Source organism: Ursus arctos, unplaced genomic scaffold (genome assembly GCF_023065955.2).
Source record: "Ursus arctos isolate Adak ecotype North America unplaced genomic scaffold, UrsArc2.0 scaffold_8, whole genome shotgun sequence".
In the NCBI taxonomy this organism is placed as follows: Eukaryota; Metazoa; Chordata; class Mammalia; order Carnivora; family Ursidae; genus Ursus; species Ursus arctos.
Window position 1 is genome coordinate 28,005,275 of NW_026623100.1, and position 22,100 is coordinate 28,027,374.

Below are 22,100 nucleotides of genomic sequence, written 5' to 3' on the forward strand. Positions count from 1 at the left end.
GGAGAGACTTTTTTTTTTAAGATTTTATTTATTGTCAGAGAGAGCAGGAGAGAGAGACAGAGAGCAAGCATAAGCAGGGGGAGTGGAAGGCAGAAGGTAAGCAGGCTCCCCGCAGATCAAGGAGCCCAATGCAGGGACTGGATCCCAGGACCCTGGGATCATGACCTGAGCTGAAGGCAGACACTTAACCGACTGAGCTGCCCAGGCGTCCCAAAGAGAGAAAATCTAAAGCAAGCTCCAAGTCCGGAGTCAGGATCCAGGGTTAGAGCGGAGTCGGCTTGAAATTCTCTCCCCCTCTCCCTCTTCCACTCATGTTTGAGTGCACGGGCGCTCTTTCTCTCTCTCATAAATGAATAAATCTCTTATAATAAGAGCCAGGTGCTTAACCAACTAAGCCACCCTGGCACCCTGGTACCCTTAAGTTTTAAAGTTAAATGGTACACATACATTAACATACCCAATGGGTTTGGGAAGTAGAATTCCATAAACAAAATTATCATTTCCTACTATATGGAATAAAGACTACTCTCACATTTGTTTAATTTAGGCTTTCCTACCAAATGATCTATGAAGATCTTCTTTCACAGCTATCTGACTTCTGGAAATATAGTTAAGAGTTACTGGAACAATGTCCTCCAAGCCTTATCTAACAAATCTGGAACTCTGGACTCAAGCTTTCATGGAGGAGGGATTTGCTAAGAAATTTACCCATAATAATAAGCAGGAAATATAGCCAACATGAAAGCAATAAAATACTGACTTGATTGTAAAACTACCTTAATAATCTTCACGAGCTGAAGTATTAAATTTATTCCCCCATTCATTTGCATTTCAAGTAATATTTATTATGGCACAAATGTCCATTTCCTTTCATATTCCAAATAACAACTAAACACTTAAAAACACTAATTATGAAAATAATTTCCTTAGTGTGGAAAAACTATCAGCACAATAAAGTCACATAATGAGGGTTATTTATCAACTGAAAATGTGATGTCAAATGGTATCGATACTCAGTTTAAGAGACATTAAAAAACTGTTAGGTGACAAAAATTTGACTGACTGTTACATACCATCTAATGTAACTATGTCATTTACATTTTTAAAAAGTTAGTTGTACGAGGCAGTCCATAATACTGAATGTCGCAGACAAGATCCACCAATCAACGCTAAAAAGAATGGGCAATCTCTCAGAAAAAATTAGACCACCAATGTAGTCTCAAATTATCTTCCCAAGATCATTTGAGGAAAAAAAAACACAACACAGTAATTTTATAAATAGAAAAGCAGCAGGAACCACCATAACCCACTAATAAATGTTAGTAAAAATGAATAATTAAAGGTACTAACATCATGTGCCCTATGTCTTGGTAGACTGAGGACACCACATCACTGTGGTATCTTGCCAAAAACATGGAATCTCAGCCTAATCATGAGAAAGCAGACAAACCTAAATTGAAATACACTCTACAAAATAATGACTGACCAGAACTCAACGAAAGTATCAAAGACCTATCAAGCAGGGATTAAGAGCTGTCATAGATTAGGGGACTAAGAAGACCCAACTAACTGAACTGTGGAACAGAAAAAAGACTTTAGAGAGAAAACTTCTGAAATCTGAATTAATGCCCATAGTTAATAGTACTGACCAATGTTCATTTTATGGCTTTGATAATTTTATTATGGTTGTAGAAGTTGTTAATATTAGAATAAGGTAAAAGATGGTAAGTGCATTCTGTACTTTTTGGGCAACATTTTTACCATCTCAAAATAATAAAGAGCCTTTGTGAACACAAAAATCAGGTCTAGTTTGTGCCTTGTTCAATTAGGAGCATCAAACTTATTTTAAAAAGAGTGCCTCTATACACTTTAATGACAACTACACATTAATTTTAAAATACAAGCTAAATTATACCAATTATTTAGGGTAACCCAAAAAACAATCCCACGTGTCCTCAATACCCAGAAAACGTAACCAAAACATAGTTCTACCACTGCTGGCCCTTCGGTTCTTTACACATAAATTAATATCACTGAGGCCTCTTTAAAAAGTTGAGGAAATGGCAGTTCTAAAAAAATATAAAGAGTAACAGGCATCCTTCTGGAACCTCTTAATACAGGAAACACACAGCCTAAAAACAGAAACAAAAATACTGACTTCTCAGACTGAATGAATGACAATACCATATAATGAGAGATTAAGTAGTTTTCTTCTTAATCTGTAAAAAGGAATGAGGCCAATGTCTAAAACTACTATTGCTGCTTCTAGCTGGAAATATATTTGGAGGCTTTTTTCAGCCTCAGAGAATAGGAAAATAGGATCAAACAGATCCTTCAACTCTTCTGTTACCAATTAAATCAATTAAGTATCTTCTCCCTCTTTTCAGAGGCTTCTGAAGTCCACCTGTAGATGGAGCAAAGGGTAAAAGATGAAAACAGGAAAAAAGTGAAATAATAAAAAAGGAAGTTTCCCACAGCCAATACAATCTCAATTTAATGTCACTCTACAATGATCGTACTTCAAATCCCTTCAGAACATTGGAACAACACCTTTTCTTTCTTTTAAAGATTTTATTTATTTATTTGACAGAGAGAAAGTACAAGCAGGGGGAGTGGCAGGGAGATGGAGAAGCAGGCTCCCTGTTCAACAGGGAGTCTGAGGCAGGGTCCGGGATCCCAACCCGGGAAAGGCAGATGCTTAACCCACCTGCCCAGGAGGCCCAAGGAACAACACTTTTCTGATCAAGTAGTGCTGCACATAAAATTGTCTGTCTAGAATCTCCTACTGCTAGGTACCAAGGTTATTTCACTAAGTACTGTAACTTCTTTCCCAAATCTGTTTCAACCGAGCCACCCAGGCACCCCAGTATCTTTTATCTGTAACCCCTCATCCTATTCTTCTCAATTTGAACAAAAATTCACCTCAAAAGTTTAAATTAACCTTCAAATTATTGAAAAGTGCTATTTAAAACAGAGACCAGCATGGGGCACCTGGGTGGCTCAGTCAGCTGAGCATCTAACTTGATTTCGGCTCAGGCCATGATCTCATAGCCATGGGATGGAGCCCTGACTAGGGCTCCCTGCTCAGCAGGGAGTCTGCTTGTCTCTCTCCCTCTAGCCCCTGCCCCAGCTCCTGTGTGGGAGGGTGCTCTCTCAAATAAATAAATCAATCCTAAAAAAATAAAAAATATTAAAACAAAACAAACATCACCCCCCCAGCCATGTACAATTTCATTAAAACAAGATACACCAGTATATTGAAAAAAAAAAAAAAAAAAGTCTAACTAGTCCGGGAAGGCACATCATGACATGTAATTTTTCCAAATCCCAGAGGTTATGCATTCATCTTTTATAATCTATTTTCTCAAGGCCAAGAAAAATGTCTTTGACCTTTGACAGTCCCACTTAAAAAAAGAGCAATATCAAATAATCAACATAAACTTAGGAAGTGGATAGTGTCAACTTCAGCTAGCTAAAAAGGTTTAAATAAGTTTAAAATAAGCCCCAAATAAATAAAACTCCATCCTGTCTTAGAAGTTACACATCATCTTGCAAGTTATTTACGCAACAATACTAATAATCCGCAACAATACTAATAATCTTATCACCTAGGAACATCTTTTAAAAAGTGGTCCTTAATGACAAGGGTAAAAGAAAAGCCATTATCAAATCTGATTTTCATAGAGGATTCACTATAAACCTTTACAAATGGTTTCCCCCACACCCCACTTTTTAAGTAGGCTCCTGCCTAGCATGAAGTCCAATACGGGGCTTGAATTCACCACTCTGAGATCAAGACCTGAGCTGAGATCAAGAGTTGGACTCTTAAGTGACTGAGCCACCAGGCGCCCCCTCACTAAAACCCTTTAAAATATGACAACTTACTGACTACAAAAACTTACCGATGGTGTCATATTCCCATGGAAGCAAAAGCCCAACACTTTTAAAAAATATATTTTATTAAAGTTTTATTTATTTTTATTTTAGAGAGAGAACAGGAGGAAGAGCAGAGGGAGAGGGACGAGCAGACTCCATGCCGGGCATGGAGCGCAATGCCCCCACATGGGGCTCAATCCCACAACCCTGAGATCATAACCAGAGCTGAAATCAAGAGTCAGACACTTAACCAAACGAGGCACTCAGGTGCCCCAAAAGCCCTATTTTTCAAAATTTAAATCATAAAGTTGTACCTCACCATCCTATATGGTCAGTGATAGATTGCCATTAAGTAACTTCAAACAAATACATGATTCTACCTACTAAAAAAATTGCATTCCTAGACAAATTATAAAATATGTTGAATAAAAAAGTTACACATTCTGATTTCTCTTTCGCGGTGGCTGATTTTCATATATTAGAGAAAATGAAAAGTCTTAACACACTATTATAAAAGTAAAACTTTTATAAAACAGACAAAACCGAATTCACTCCAGTTCCAACTACTGTGCGATACTTGAAAGTATCCAATTCTACTTTATTATTTTTTAAAGTTAATTTATTTGAAGTAATCTCTACAACCAATATGGGGCTCAAACTCACAACCCCGAGATCAAGAGTCACATGCTCTTCCAACTGAGCCAGCCAGGTGTCCCTATTTGTTATTTTTTTAAAGTAAACTCTACCCACATGGTGGGCCTCAAGCTCACAACCCTCAGATCAAGTGTCATATGCTCTACTGATTGAGCCAGCCAGGGGTCCCTCCAATTCAACAAATATTTGTTTACTCTCTAACCTCTCACAATGCAAATTTGGTACATTCCTCTGTCAATGCCATTTTAATCAAAGTTAAGGTTCTTTTACCCTGACAAACGTTTATTACAAGTATCTGTCCATTTAAACCACAAACCACCAACACTGTTCAAGAACAGATACTAAAATATACTTATCTATCCTCTTTATACCTTCTGGTCCAGATGAATCCTGAGTACAGTTCCTACTCCTTACTCAATGAAATACTTGAGAGAACAAACAGCAAAATGAGAGACAAATAGCTAAAATCAATTCAAAAGCAGGAATTCTTAACCTAGGGCTCACACAAATAGACTAGAACCACACTGTAATTTATTACCTACATGTTTAGTCATTTTAAGAAGAATGAGCTATAAGAACATCGATCATTAATTTTTAAAGATTTATTTGAGAGAGAGAGTGAGAGAGCGCGAGAGCGCACGAGAGCGTGTGCTCGCCCGTGCACAAGCAGGGGGGAGGAGTTGAGGGAGCAGCAGATTCCCCGCTGAGCAGGGAGCCTGATGGCGGGGCTTGAGCCCAGGCACTGGGATCATGACCTGAGCCGAAGGCAGATGTTTAACTGACTGAGCCACCCAGGCACCCCCATCAATCACTCTTGAAAGGGTTATGGCCTCAGATATCAAACAAGTATAAAAGATATAGGAATTATTAAGTTTACAGCATCACTATCCACCTACAGACAAACCAGTCAACAAAATGTGGTATACAATGCAATATCCAGCCATTTACAAAAATGAAATTCAGGGGTGCCTGGGTGGCTCAGTCGTTAACCATCTGCCTTCGGCTCAGGTCATGATCCCAGCATTCTGGGATCAAGCCCCTCGTTGGGCTCCCTGCTCAGTGGGAAGCCTGCTTCTCCCTCTCCCACTCCCCCTGCTTGTGTTCCCTCTCTCGCTATGTCTCTGTCAAATAAATAAAAATCTTAAAAAAAAAAAATGAAATTCAGATACTGTTGAAGACTGCAACACGGATGAACCTTGGAAACATATGCTAAGTGAAATTAACCAGACAGAAAACAAATACTGTTGAGAATGCCCCTGCATGGGGCGCCTGCATGGCTTAGTGGGTTAAGAGTCTGGCCTTTGGCTCAGGTCATAATCCCAGGGTCCTAGGATCGAGCCTGCTCAGTGGGGGGGTCTGCTTCTCCCTGTCCTCCCCGCTCATGCTCTCTGTTGCTCTCTCTCAAATAAACAAGTAAAATCTTAAAGACTGCACCTACAGGAGTTTCTTAGAAAGGCAAATTCATAGAGACACAAAGGGTGTAATAGTGGTTAAGAGAGACTGGGGAGTCAGTATAATGGACAGTTAATGTTTAATAGGTACAATTTCAATTTGGGATGATGAAAAAATTTTGGGAGATAGTGATAATGGTACAATACTGTGAATGTACTTATTTGATACTGAACCGTACACTTCAAATGGTAAATATCATTATGTACATTTCATCACAAAACCACCTTTATTAAAGATTCAATAATTACAGCTGACACTTGAACAACACAGGTCCACTTATTTGTGTTTTTTTTTTAAATAAACACAGTACAGTACTGTAAATGTTATTTCCTTATGATTTTCTAAACATTTTCTCTTGTCTAGCTTACTCTAGTCTAAGAGTATTAACACATGTAACATACAAAAATACGTGCTCATTGACTACTACTAGTGAGACTTCCAGTTTATCAGTAGGCTATTAATGATTAAATTTGGGGGGAGTCAAAAGTTTTACATGGATTTACGATCTCCAGGGGGTCAGTTCCCCTAACCCCTCAACATTGTTCACAAGTCAACTGTACCGCTAGTGAAAATGTGAAACGACACAACGATGTTAGAAAATAGTTTGGCAGTTACACACACGCCTACCATATGATCCAGCCATTCTACTCTAGCTAATCAAATGAGTGACAGAAAGACTGGGGAGGAGGAAGGGTAAAAGAGAAGGCAATCACAAAGGTGAAGATCTTGATTATAGTGGTGGTTTCATGGGCATATAGTTAAGTCAAAACTTACCAAATTGTACACTTAAACAGCTTCTAGGTTCTGGCAACCACCTCTTTCCTTTTGTTCCCCCATTCCCAAGGTTAGTAGCTGCCTCCTGTGTTTACTAACATCTAGGTTACCTGAACGGCCCTCTCTTGGCCTTACCAAACCTGTCAATTCCTTGCATTAAAACCCCTTGTCTGAAAACAAAAACAAAAACAAACCATGCTAAATTATTTGTGGTGAAAGTAGATATTAAGGACCCCAGTTAGGAAGCTACTGCAAAAATTTCAAGGTGATCTGAGACTAATATATGGTTATTTGGTGAAATGAAGATATTTTTGTGGAAAAAGACTGGCAACATGCATGCTGTGTTTATTCATACTTAGCACTCAGAAGTGCACAAAGCTTTGTACACATTACCTCTTCTATCATATCCCAATAAGGCTGGAAGGCAGTCAAGATTCAGAGAGGTAAAGTATCTTCTGCAAGATCATACTAACAAGGCACTGAGTAAAACCTTATGGGTAATCTATTGGTTTAGCAACTTTCCAAATTAAAAGAGGCATATGTAACTCAAACTTTAACTGCCCAGGTACCTTTAAGCACCCAAACTTCCAAAATGTCCAATTATGACTTTATTACTTTGGACTAATGATAAATTCACCATTCCTCTTTTCAGTATCAGCAAGTTCTCATCTATCTCATGAAATGAAATGACCTGTAAACCATACACCTCAACAGATTAAATCATCTTTTGGTTTAAAAAACAAAACAAAATGCTACCCTTTACACAGATGAATTTTTTTCCGGGCAGGGGGGTCAGAGGGGGTTCCCCCTTCTTTAACATTTAAATTTTCTAATCCAAATACAAAGATTTTTAAAAAGGGAGGTGGATTACCTGGATAATGAAAGCTGATGGGCAGCCAAGACAGAGAAGCAACATCACTGACAGTTCTGGTATACCTTTAATCACATCAGGAACTAGCAACCAATCTCTATTACTCTATTCCCCGTATTAAAATTTCCCCTTCAACATAGATCAATGGAACAGAATAGAGCGCCCAAAAATAAACCCATGCTAAGTTGGTCAATTTATCTATGACAAAAGAGCCAAGAATATACAATGGGGAAACACAAACTCTCTTCATTAAACAGTGCTGGGAAAAATGGACAGCTACATGCAGAAGAATGAAATTGGACCACTTTCTCACACCACACAAAAATAAACTCAAAATAGGTTAAAAACCTAAGTATGAAACTTAGGTCTGTAAAACTCCTACAAGAAAACATAGGCAAGTAATCTCTCAGATCTTGGCATTAGCAACATTTTCTAGATGTGTCTCATCAGGCAAAGGAAACAAAAGCAAAAATAAACTACTGGGACTACACCAAAACAAAAGGCTTTTACATAGCAAAGGAAAACATCAACAAAACAAGGCAACCTATTGAATGGGAAAAGATATTTGCAAATGATATATCCAATAAGGGATTAATACCAAAAATGCATAAAAAACATACAACTCAACATCACCCCCCCCCTCAAATCTGATAAGAAATGGGCGGGGGGGGGGCGCCTGGGTGGCACAGCGGTTGAGCGTCTGAGCGTCTGCCTTCGGCTCAGGGCGTGATCCCGGCGTTACGGGATCGAGCCCCACATCAGGCTCCTCCACTATGAGCCTGCTTCTTCCTCTCCCACTCCCCCCTGCTTGTGTTCCCTCTCTCGCTGGCTGTCTCTATCTCTGTCAAATAAATAAGTAAAATCTTTAAAAAAAAAAAAAAAAGAAAAGAAATGGGCAGGGGACTTTAGAATAGTTATTTTCTAAATTTTCTAAAGAAGACATACAGTTGGCAAACAGACACATGAAAAGATACTCAACATCACAAATCATCAGGGAAATGCAGACCAAAATCACAATGAGAGACCTTCCATCTGTCAGAATGGCTAGAATCAGACAAGAAATAATGAGTGCTGGTGAGAATATGGAGAAAAAGGAACCTAATGCACTCCTGGTGGGAATGTAAATTGGTGCAGCCACTGTGAAAAACAGTATGGAGGTTCCTCAAAAAATTACAAATACAACTACCATATGATCCAGTTATTTCACCACTGGGTATTTACCCAAATAAAATGAAAACACGAATTCACAAAGATAAATGCACCCCTATGTTTACTGCAGCATTATTTACAATAGCCAAGATATGGAAGCAACCTAAGTGTCCACTGATGGATGAACGGATAAAGAAGATGTGGGCTGGACACACACACACACACCGGAATAGTACCAAAAAAAAAAAAAGAGTTCTTGAAGGTATAATGCTAAGTGAATAAAGTCAGACAGAGAAAGACAAAATACCATATCATTTTACTTGTAAGTGGAATCTAAAAAACGGGAACAAAAAAAAAAAAAGCAGAAACAGACCCATAAATACAGAGAAAACTAGTGGTTACTAGAGGGGAGATGTTTAGGGGGATAGGCAAAAGGGATGAAGGGGACTGGATTGTACAGGCTTCCAGTACAGAATGAATAAATCACAGGAATAAAAGGTACAGCACAGAAAATACAGCCAATAATATTATAATAGCATTGTATGGTAACAAATGGTAGCTATACTTGTGGTGAGCATGGCATTATGTTGTACACCTGAAACTAATAAAACATCGTATGTAAACTATACTTTAAAAAAAAGTTTTTAGTTGAAACAAAAATTCTCCCTTCATTTTTTCTCAGTCAAAAATTCAGTCTCTGACCTACATAACTCACTATGCAAATATTCACTTCGAAGCTTCAAAAATACTATATAAACAATTATATAATATATATACATAATATATATAAGATACATATGTTAACAATTAAAATACATAAACAATTTACAAATATGTACGAGCAAAAATATTGGGGAACTCATTAGGCCCTTAAAGTAGAGGAATGAAGTAAACTGGAGAAACACTAAAAATAGTAATTCGCTAATTTAGTAATTACATACCAAGCATAAGAATGCAATCAACAGGGGTGCCTGGGTGGATCAGTCAGCTAAGTGTCTGCCTTTGGCTTAGGTCACCATCCCCGGTGTTGGGATAGAACACTGCACTGGGCTCCCTGCTCAGCAGGAGCCTGCTTCTTCCTCCCCCTCCGCCCTTCCCACCACCTCCCCCCCCATCCTACTTGTGCTTGCTCTCTTTCTCAAATAAATAGATGAAGATGAATAAAATCTTAAAAAAAAAAAAAGAATGCATAACATTCTTGGATCCTTAACATCATTAAACTTATACTTGGGGGGACAGGAGATGGAAATATTTTTCTGGACTAACGCAAAATGATAAAAACCAGAGAAATGTAGTAAATTTTTAAGTCTAAATTTGTTAAAATGTTCTACTATGAAATAGATCTCCCTTTTAAAAAATTATAATCTTTTTTTTCTTTTTTTAAAGATTTTATTTATTTATTCGACAGAGATAGAGACAGCCAGCGAGAGAGGGAGCACAAGCAGGGGGAGTGGGAGAGGAAGAAGCAGGCTCCCAGCGGAAGAGCCTGATGTGGGGCTCCATCCCATAACGCCGGGATCACGCCCTGAGCCGAAGGCAGACGCTTAACCGCTGTGCCACCCAGGCGCCCCTAAAAAATTATAATCTTCTAATTTAATGTTTTGCAACACTTTTACTTGGCTAATTGTTATCTGTTGTGTATTTTCTTTTTGAAATTTTATTCATTTGTGGTCCACTGGAACAGGATACACTTAAGGGAATACAGCAAGAGACATCTAACATAGTCTAGAATGGTCAGGGATTTTCCTGGCAAAGTGCTTTAGACAAAAGGGCTAAAATGAAAATGTCATTACCCTTAAAAAAAGAAAGGAAAAGAAAAGAAAAAAGAAAATCAACATATACTTATGGACAAAAACCTGAAAGCAGATTAAAAAATAAGTTATTTTGGCTTGCTGTCTGTGTGGTCAAACTTATTCTTCCTTTAAAATGTATCTAGCACTGCTATTTGCGTGAAGGAGCTCGTTTAAGGGCCCAACCTGATCATCACTGCCCTCTTTTAAGCAAGAGTAGCACTCATATTTACATAATTTAACTTTTTCTCTACGTCCATGTGTATCTTCCCACCTATAACACTTTGATATAGGAATATATTTACATAGTCTTAATACCTACTAGTGCTTTGTACAAAGCAGATACACAATATATGTACCAGATAAATAAATATATATGCTAAGTTGGAGAAGGAATACCTAACAAGTGGAGACAACAGTTTTAAAACATTTACAAGAGTTATAGCAAAAATATATACTATTAGTGGGTTATACAAATTTTTTCCCAATACTTATGTTACTTAAAGGTGAAGGAAAAGTAACATTCAGAAATTTTTTTATTTTAAAGATTTTTGACAGAGAGAGAGCTAGCGAGAGAGGGAACACAAACAGGAGGAGTGGGAGAGGAAGAAGGAGGCTCCCAGCGAAAGAGCCTGATGTGGAGCTCGATCCCAGGACTCTGGGATCATGCCCTGAGCCGAAGGCAGAGCTTAATGACTGAGCCACCCAGGCGCCCCAGAAATGTTAATGTATTTTGTGAGATACAAAATCTTAAGATTGGAGAAGCCTCTCAGGATTGACAACGTTGAAAATAATTATAAATTAACATAGTACTGCATTTATTTTCCAATGTTTTACCTTAAAAAAAACAAATCACTAAATGCATCGTGCAAAGCTGTTGTCTATCTAAATCTAGAGTTCACAAACATTCTCTTGAGAGGTATTTTATATGTTTTTTTTAAAAAAAGATTTATTCAGAATGAAGCATGAGAGACTATGGACTCTGAGAAACCAACTGAGGGCTTCAGAGGGGAGGGGGTGAGGGAAGGGGATAGGCTGGTGATGAGTAGTAAGGAGGGCACGTATTGCATGGTGCACTGGGTGTTATATGCAACTAATGAATCATCAAATAAAATAAATAAAAATTAAAAAATAAATTAAAAAAATTTTAAAAAAAGATTTATTCATTTGGAAGGGGGGTAAGCAAGACAGCATGCATGCAAAGGAGGGGGGGGAGTACAGGGAGAGAGTCAAGCAGACTCCACACTGTGCGTGGAGCCCAATGCTGGGCTCCATCCCGTGACCCCAAGATCATGACCTGAGCTAAAATCAAGAGTCAGACACTTAACCGATTGAGCCACCCAGGCGCCCCTTACATGCTCTGCTAATGAGCTTGTGTAAGATTCTTTTTTTTTTTTTTAAAGATTTTATTTATTCATTTGAGACAGATACAGAGAGAAAGCATGAGTACGGGAGAAGCAGAGGGGGAGGGAGAAGCAGAATCCCTGCTGAGTCAGGAGCCCGACGTGGGGCTTGATCCCAGTACGTGGAGATCCTGGCCTGAGCTGAAGGCAGACAGTTAACCACCTGAGCCACCCAGGCGCCCCCATGTGTAACATTCTAGAGTTACAGCACACTTTTTCCTCCAAATAATGACCTCACTAACAATGGCAACCATTATGTGAGCAGTGGAGTATCTTCAGCTGCCTCATCTTATTACTAGTCTTGAGCGGAAAAACCCAGGGAAAGGTGATTCTGATACATCTTTTTTATAGATACAGCTGATCCTTGAACAACATGGGCTTGAAATGGACAAGTCCATTCATATGCGCATTAAAAATACATATACAGTACAGTACTGTAAATGTATATTCTCCTTGATTTTCTTAATAACGTTCTTTTCCCCAGAAATGTTACATTACATAAAAGTACAGTATAGAATATAAATTATATACAAAATAGGTGTTCATCAACTTTATTATTGGCGAGGCTTCCAGTCAACAGTAGGCCATCAGTAGTTATGTTTTGAAGAGTCCAAAGTTATACATGGATTTTCAATTGCATGGGGGTGGTGGTGGTGGTGTTACCCCTAAACCCTATGCTATTCAGGGGCCAACTGTATTATTTGTAGAGAAACAAAGAAGTATCTCACAACACAGAATAGAACACATGAATAAAACAGAACTCTCTTTTAAGTCAAGCAGAATCACTACCACTTCTCTCCAGTTTTTTCCAACATGACAGATTTTCAAAAGTAAACAGTCTTATGCACCCTGGAATATGTGTACATTTGATACTTATACATAAATATGAGAGCTATTGTGACTTCAGGATAAAAACCAAAACATACATACTACTTCCATTCACGTAGAAAGCTAAAAATGCCAAATCCTCAGGGAGATCGTTAGTTCTAATTTTTTCAGTAACAAACAGAACCATGACTTTGGTATCATTTTCAATCATTTAATTTTAAAGCTGGAAAAAATGTTGAAGATCATCTAGTACAATCCTTATGTGGTAAGAGGTCTAAGCCTAGGTGTTTAGAAAAAGAAGAGGGGCTTAACCAATAGCAGCCAAAGAACAAGAACTACACCTAAGATTCCTGAGAGCAGTGACAAAGTATGGAGATCTATGTGGGCCACACAGCCAAACTGTACTCATAACTTCTGAGGTCACACATCATCATATAAAATGGTTGCAACCCCAAATAAAACATTTAAACAGGAACCTCTTTTGGAGGTACTATTTCCCCCCCAATGGTTTATGGGACAGTAAGGATATTGCCATTAACAACTATCTTATTCACCTCTAAATACGCTAAAAAGATACCAGCTTTCTACAGAAAGACTAGATGCATAAATCCAGGACTCTTTCCCACCATAAAGAGGACATGAGAAAGCAAGTGAAAGACATATTAAAGATCAACAAAGAAAGGAGACCATAATTTAATAGGGAAAAAAAAATGCCACCAGTAGTAGCATACTCCCCATCGTAAAGTCTAGGCTTATATTTATGTATTCCTCAGAGATTAAACAAACAAGTGATATAAAGCAGGTGATAAGAGGCAGTATATGAAAACTGGAAGTAATTTTATCAATATATCCAAGAGACCAAGCTTGCTCCAAGTTTCTCAAACTAGGACTACCTTTACTAACTTAGCGTAAGGGCAAAAGTTAAGTATCTATGGCAGGCATCATCACACCTTCATTTTCTCTTCTTTCCCTAATTTAGAAGCTGACCTCTTCTGAAGCAAGCCCAGAAGTTTCCTAAGGTAAAGCTTTGTGATTTTTAAAATTTTAAGTAGTCTCCATGCCCTGCGCCAACACGAGGCTTGAACTCATGACCCCAAGATCAAGATCTGAGGGGAGATCAAGAGTTGGACACTTAACCGACGGAGCCACCCAGGTGCCCCAATCTTTGATTTTTAGTTTTTCTTTGTTTTGTTAAATTTATGTACTATTTAACGTGCTACAATACTTATTACTCATCCAGTTACTGTTTGGCAAACAAAAACATGTATAAGAACACATATTCAACTTCATTCACTTTAGTCATGGTCCTGATTAACTCTACAAGCTGATATGTATTTTTTCACCACATCATTTATTGTGAACAGTTTGACCACTTTGGTCTCCTCTTTCCCCCAAAGAGTAAGCTTTCTCCTCCCGTGCCCCCAAATATAGAGAACCTGCCTTGCCACATATGAAAGCAGTAATCTCCATCAGAGCTGAACTACTGAAGATTTAACACCACTGCCCCCCTGCCCAATATTCAACTATAATAAAAATAACAAAACTAATACAATTCTGAATTTACAATTCTTTAAAACATTTTCCTACCTTCACACTGGTTCCTTGGAAGAATCTTCCACCTTGTTTTTATCACATTTTCCAAAATTTGTAGTCCATAATACTGAAAATTGGAGAATAGAAACATGTGAATATATTGCTGTAATACTGGCAACTTTCAGGAATCACAAATGGACAGACATTCACACATTTACATCTAAAGTTTCAAAAACATTATGCTACCAAGTTTAATTACATATATTAAACAAGAATCTATTCACCCATATACTGAGTTTTCATGCATTTTCCTCATTGTATTGTTTACTACTCTATTTAACGTCCTGCTGTTTATACATGCTCACACCAGGAGGAAGAACCAAATAAAAAGCCCTTTAGCAGCCAAATGGGCTTATCTGTAGAAGGAAAAGTAGCAGCCAGATATGAATTCACAGCATAAATGACTGCTCATAGGCTCACGTACTTTAACACGACCAGGCTCCTAAGAATTTAGCAGCTTGGATGCTCTCAAGCTTCCTACCATCCTCTAGGAGATGTAAGCTCTTGGCCAAGTATTAAAGTATTGTCACAGATACTTTCTATAGAAAGTGTTTTATAAAACATCTCTGGTGTGTTACTTAAGGAGCAGCAAGACAGCCCACGGGTTTAATTTTAAAATTTTAACCCCACCCTTACATTTGCTATTTCTACTAATTTAAAGATAAACTTTTGTGCACAGTCAAAAATAATACACAAACACATGTTGCAATCTGTTTTTACCTTTCAGGTATTCCTTCCTAAATATAAAAGTCTTAACTAAAAGTATAAGAAAGTTAATAAATAGATACCACCTTCAAGCCATTTTGTCCCTCCTGCTGATTACTCACTCTAAATAGTCAACAACATTCACAACAATTTATAATGCTATAGGAGTTACTACCCAAAATTATTACCATGACCAATTAGTGTGGATAGACAGGAGGAAGAAAAGGGACAAAATTGTTGTGGTATGTTTCAACAGTCTCAAGTAGGGAAGAATGAACTATAATACCTGAAAGGTAAACTCATTCATATATTGACATAGAACCTCAGATTGCAAGTTTTGGCTGAGAATAAGAGTTCATCTTTAAAATGGTTAGTCATCACACAATAAAATAGGAGCATTAGTATTTCAACCAAAGGGATCATGTGAATGCTCATTTTATCCAAAGCACAATATAGACTGTCCCAAACTACATTGTGCTCAAATAGTAAATGTTTTTGCTGTTTTCTTTTATTTTAACATTTCTTACTTTTCAAGAAAATTTTGCCATTTCAACTAAAATCCTACATTTGCAGAACATTCCTTAAAAAGACTTCCAAAATAAAAACAAGGCCAAAGCAAAATTCTGAAATTACAAATTTGATACCATCAAAGGGTTTCATAATCAGCAGTAAATACTGAAACTTTCTAACCTGTTCATTTACAATCCCTTTACAGGTCTAGGTCTCAGAAAAATATAGATAGGCAAAGGTTTCTGATTGACTCAAATTTTAAATTAACCTTTGAGAACATACTAACCTAAAAACTTTGAATTTTATAGACATGAAATGACACTGTCAAAGTTTTACTAAGTCAAAACAATGCACTTCTTACTACATGGAATATATCCTCTTGCTAATTCTGAACCAATTAAAAAGATCTTTAAAAAACTAAAAATCCACCATAAATATACCAGTAAGAAGCAATAATCTCAATAACTTCACCCTATTTGGCCAATGTTTTTCAGCTTATGCTATTACCCTGCTTCCTTTATGTTTGATACTTTGTTATCTAAATTACCTATTTAATAACCTCTACTCCTTTCTCCAACTGTAAAAAAGTAGCATTAGCTTGCTGAAGATACAATTCATATTTTTCTCCTTCTGCCAACCCCACTGAGGCAGTAAGCCCAATAAAAGCTTTTTGAGTTAAGTCAAAGGAATACAAAGATCACCATCATAATATCCTAAAACCCAATCTCACCTAAAGATTAAGACTCCACATATGAAGAGAATTCACATTTTTCGAAATATAGTATTCTGATAAAAAAAAATCTTAACTGCTAGCCAAATCTAAGGCCCAATGATAAATGACTATTTTGGAAATACCCATAAATTATCCAAAATATCATTCTAAAGAATTAATTACATTTCTGCTTTATATCTCAGGACTTGAGAAATCCACTGCTGAGTTATGAAGATGAGGGACAGATAACAGCAAAGACTAAATGAAAAAATAAATGCATGAAATGATCCCTATGGTAGAAATTTCTACTGAGCCCTTAGAAATACTTATTTTATGCATTGAATTCCCCTTTCCCCCCCCACCGCCCATGAAACAAAAACAATTGATGAACAGAATTCAGTTAAAGGGAATCAAAAGGGTAGACCTTGTGGAGGCCTGCCGTCAAAGCCTAGCTGTGTCAGTTGCACAGGAAGACACCCCTTTTCTTCCTATTACAAGCAATCAACATAATGGAACATTATGATTAATATCAGGTAGTGTTAACATCTTTAAAGAAAAAAAAATGATTGCATAAAAGCCAAATGTAATAGTGCATAAATTTAGCACCAAATCATTTGTAATTTATGTAAATTGAAGAATTCTTTACCTGTTGCTTTCTTTCTGTTCCTCTAATCATCTCATTTTTCACAAGACAAATTTGAGTTTTTAAAAATACTGTTGATAAATCAACTTAAACATTAGTAATGTCTGTCAGTATAAAAAGCAAAATTTACCAGGCAAGCAAACAGGCAAACACTATTATGTTACTTAAGGTTAGCACTTTGAGGAAGTTCTGGACTGTATTTTTGCCCTAAAATTTACAAGATGTCAAAACTAATTAATATTTTAAAACTGTTAATTAATACAGTCTGATTTCAGAAACAAATGTGAAAATGGCTATTTTCTGTTTTAACACAATGTATACCAAGTGGAAATCTTGTGTGTATTAAACAGAATGCCATGCATGGTATTTTATTACTTTAAGGCAGTTTAAAGAGAAGTGTGAATCATCAAGCCTAAAACAGTCAAAACACATTTTGATCAACCCTTCTGTTCAAACTAGGAAAAAAGGACCCAAATTATAACATTTTTCAATTGCAAATAAAAACTGAGTGCTGTCCCATTAAAAGCATTGGTACCATGGAGCAGGGTTTTATGCTGCCCATACAACTTGGTGTTGGAGGTGCCTAGCCTGTATTATTATATTGATTACTTGCCCAAAATAATTCCTCTGATGTTATGTTTCATCTCTGAATAACATTCAGAATTTATGCTACTTAAATCTGTATACATATTCTAAAAAGAAAAACAAAAACAAAACCAAAAAAGCAACCAAAAAAAGCCACCTTGCATACTAGTCCCAATTACAAAACTTCATTCATAATTCTTAGGACTATTTGCAAGAATTAATTCTATGTTTAAGACTAAATTTTGAAATAAGTTAACAATATTAAATAATTTGAGATAACAAATGCTAATACTAAAAATGAGATACCTTCCTCAAAGTTTATGACTGGAAGAAAAGAAGAAATAATGGGTTTTAAAACCACCACTTGCTTACTTTCGTGTTCATATTCTGTGAAAATTCCAAAATTGTGTCGACTCTTGTCCATGCATCAGGATGCTCCTTTAAATGTGTCAGTACTTCTTGAGCCATTCTTTGCTAAAATATTACATGAAAATAATTTTAAGCTCGCTTGTTCTTTTTAAACATTCATTAAAGGTATTGAGCAAGGCACAAATCCTAATAGGACAGTGATTCTATTAACTTTCTGAAACACTCAAGAAATTAATTAGTCCATAGAAATAAAAATGTATCCATTACCACTCTTAAACTTCAATTTAAAATGGGAATTTATATCCCTTTGAAACAGGTTTTTTTATTTTGCAATTTACTTTATTTGGTATTCTCAAAATGGAACTTAAATTCAACCAATGCTAACAAAGATTTCTCTAACATGAAGGAAGCTCTCAGCACTTAACAATCAACTGAAAGCAACATACAAAAATTCACATATACTTAGATAAATTATGTTATGGTACTGCCTGCCTTACAAGTTACCAAGATTATCTCCAATGAACTTTACCTATAAAAATATATTTCGTGCAGAAAAAAAATGTTTTTTTCCTTGAGAAAACTGATAAAAACTAGGTCTAAGTAAGGCCACAAACATCAAATACCCATATCTATATATACCCAATCATATATAGAAAACATGAAGACCCTGAAACCCTTTACAAAGTCTCTTAAATTTATTATAAATACACTTTTCATTCTCTAAAAGTCTTCTAAATTTCATATAAATTCCTAGATTATGAAAGTTTTGTTTTCATATCTTTAAGATCTTATTTATTTGAGAGGGAGCGCAGGCGTGCGGGGGGGGGGGGGGGGGGGGGGGGTTGGGCAGAGGGAGAGAATCACAAGCAGACTCTTCACTGAGCACAGAGCCTGATGGGGGTGGGTTCGATCTCAGGACCCTGGATCATGACCTGAGCTGAAACCAAGAGTCAGACTTTTGACCTACTGAGCCACCCAGGCACCCCTACTTTCATCTTTAAAATGCAAACCCAGGGCGCCTGGGTAGCGCAGTCGTTAAAGCGTCTGCCTTCGGCTCAGGGCGTGATCCCGGCGTTCTGGGATCGAGTCCCGCATCGAGCTCCTCTGCTTGGAGCCTGCTTCTTCTCCCACTCCCCCTGCTTGTGTTCCCTTTCTCGCGGGCTGTCTCTGTCACATAAATAAATAAAAAAAAAACCTTAAAATGCAAACCCAGAAATAATAAAAACCTATATAGCCATCACCTACAATTAACAAACATTAACACTTTTTTTTTTTTTAAAGATTTTATTTATTTGACAGAGAGAGAGACAGCGAGAGAGGGAACACAAGCAAGGGGAGTGGGAGAGGGAGAAGCAGACTTCCCGCTGAGCAGGGAGCCCAATGCAGGGCTTGATCCCAGGACCCCCGGATCATGACCTGAGCCGAAGGCAGATGCTTAACGGCTGAGCCACCCAGGCACCCCAAATGTTAACACTTTCACTTGTATTTGTTTTTCTTTTAAACATAAAAGATCCAAAACTTATGGAAATCACCTTTATACCTTTTCTCCAGTGCCATTTCCTTCCTTTGTCCTTCTTTAGAGGTAATGACTTTCATGAATTTGGTGTCTTTTTCCTGTCCATATTTTCTCAGCATGTGCATAAATTTCACAAATGATATAACTGTGTGGTCACTAAATTTTATATAAATAGTATACTATAAAAACATTACAATCTCTTTTCAATTGACATATTCCCTTAGCTTTATCATACGGTATATAAGACAACCGAGTTTTAGAGATCTAGCCATATTGACATTATGTATCTAGTCTCTTCATTTTAACCATTATAGTTTTTTCATGATATGAACATATTTTACCAAAGGCTGTTCATTCTATTGATTTTTTTCAAGAAGAAATAGCTTAATCTTTTCACCTTTAAAGGCAGTTTTGTAGCTCAAATGCATCCTCCCTTATTACCTTTTACCTATTTCTGTCACATGTAAGTAAAAAGTTTTGAGAATTTTAAAGTTTGTCAATTAGCTTTCTATTACACTGATTCACTCGATCAAGGGTTTAATTCTATGGGATATAAAGCAAGTATCAAAGAGGGAGAAAGAAGCATTCCAATTTGAACCATCTCTAACAGACACCTCAAAATCTTCTTTAACTTAGGTTTTATTCCCACTTACAAAAAAAAAAATCATGTTCCTTATTTTGGCTTTGATGTTAAGGAATTATTTTCCTTAGGTAGCATATATATTGGTTTCTCCCATCAACCAACTAGCAATATACACTACTTATTGTTTACAAGAAAACTGAAAATACACACCCACTAAGTAGTGGTTTTGTACCTTGAGACCACCATCAGAACCACCATAGAACCTGGAAGAAAAACCAGTTGCCTGGGTTCCAACCTACAAGTATAGGCTTAGAGCTACAGTATAAGCTCTTGTAAATACATACTTTGATTAGATTTCATTAAGGGACTAACAGTTTTAAGGAGTTATAACTATGCTGTATGACAAAAAGCAGAAAGAATAGTGATCTGAGTTATCTAGGGCCAAAGCACACTTTAGCAATGTTTTGATTCTCTCCCAGAGAGTATCTAACTAGATCTATTCATTTCTCACTAGTTTTAATAGTCTTGCACATAAAATAGTAACAAATACCAAGAGCATGAGGTATATCAAAGATCCATGATGCCTAGTAAAAGTTATTTGGTCAAGATACTCTATCAGAGCTTTTGAAATGATGACCATTGTGCACGTAAGTGAATACTCACCACACTATTATCGTTAATACTGCAAAAACCATGTCCTTTCCTTTTAGCTGTCCTTTTACTCTTTAAAGTCACTTCTAGTGTTTGCATCTTAGTGTCTTTATTTTGTCCTAACCCCACTATCCTTACGTAATATTCTTTTATTAACTTAAAACTCCAGGAGGGGTTAAAAAAGACACAAAAGGAAACTAAAGGAGAAAATTTGGTATCTCCCTGTGTTACTTACTGAATGGTGAAAGTATTTTAGTTGCTAAGCAATAGATTAAGAGTTCAAGTCACTTAACACAGCATTGGAGAAAACACCAAACTCTTCCATATATTTTTCCTGCTGGCTGCCTAACTTGGCTAAAAATAGAAAAATACTTAGAAGAGAAGATAGTCCTAATGTTAGTGTTAAATATCCTTCTCTATTGCCCATTTGGACATAAGCTCTGGGTACAGATTAAAAGGCACCATTCTAACAATTTCTTCCCCTCCAAAATTATGTAATCCTTTAAAAAAATATTAACTTTCTCTGAGTTTCAATGTTAGTGTAATTCCTATAGTTGCCATTTTTAGCACATATTCTAAGAGACTGGGAAAAAATTAAGAAATCATAACATATTTTAAAACGATGAGTTTACACCGTATGCTAAATCTTCTTCACTATACTTCCAAAAGTACCCTTCAAACAGAATGCCTTCTAAGTATGAGGCACTGTAACAGGTGCTTTTACAAACCCTACTATCTTCCAGTCTCATGTAAGGTAGGTAACTTTGTAGCTGAAACTCTAGATCAAGGACTAGAAAATTTACTGGACTAAAACCAAGACATCCGTCACTAAAAACATGTCTGCCACACAGCTTTTTTTCCTCTTTTTATTCATGATAAGACCCCCACAAAGAGGTGGCATATGAAAAATCCACTGAACTAGAAGTGTAAAGACACACTTTTAGAAAAAAGTTTTTAGCTGACTTTAAGCTCTAAGCCTCCATTTCTTTATCTATTAACAATGACCAATATCAGTTTTTGACTATCTTTATGTAACGGATTTGTCTCATGACATAACTAGACATAAAATTCTTACTTTTGCGAAAGTTTATTTTGCCTTGATAAATAGAAAACTTTACTAAGGCTACATTTTATTAAAAAGTCAAATTTACAACAATCATTAAATATCAATAATGTGAAACATTATTAAAAGCAGCAGCAGCACCACCAATATATTAGTTTTTAAAGTCTTTTTTTTTAAAGTAATCTCTAAACCCAACATGGGCCTTGAACTCACGTCTGTGAGACTGAGTCAGATGCTCTTCCAACTGAGCCCACCAGGAACCCCACCAATACATTCTTCATGATAATAATTACTACTACTTCTTAGTTATAAAGCCTAGAAGAACATTGGTCTCTTTTGTTTATCCATCATACTTTTAGATGTTGTGAGTCAT

At 36.7% G+C, this 22,100-nt stretch overlaps 1 protein-coding gene across 3 annotated transcripts in view; it reads right to left on the bottom strand.

Moving 5' to 3' along the window:
• Positions 1–22,100, bottom strand: part of XPO1 (exportin 1) — a 44,933-nt gene that overhangs the window by 17,323 nt on the left and 5,510 nt on the right. For 2 of the 3 annotated variants that reach the window (XM_026485112.4, XM_026485120.4), the window contains exons 3-4: positions 17,918–18,019; positions 14,385–14,457 (exon numbers count right to left, since the gene is read on the bottom strand). In XM_026485112.4, coding sequence (XP_026340897.1) covers positions 14,385–14,457; positions 17,918–18,019 — 175 coding nt within the window. Of the gene's footprint in view, positions 1–14,384; positions 14,458–16,741; positions 16,806–17,917; positions 18,020–22,100 lie in introns of those variants that run through there. The other variant, XM_044377907.3, reaches the window with a different exon arrangement.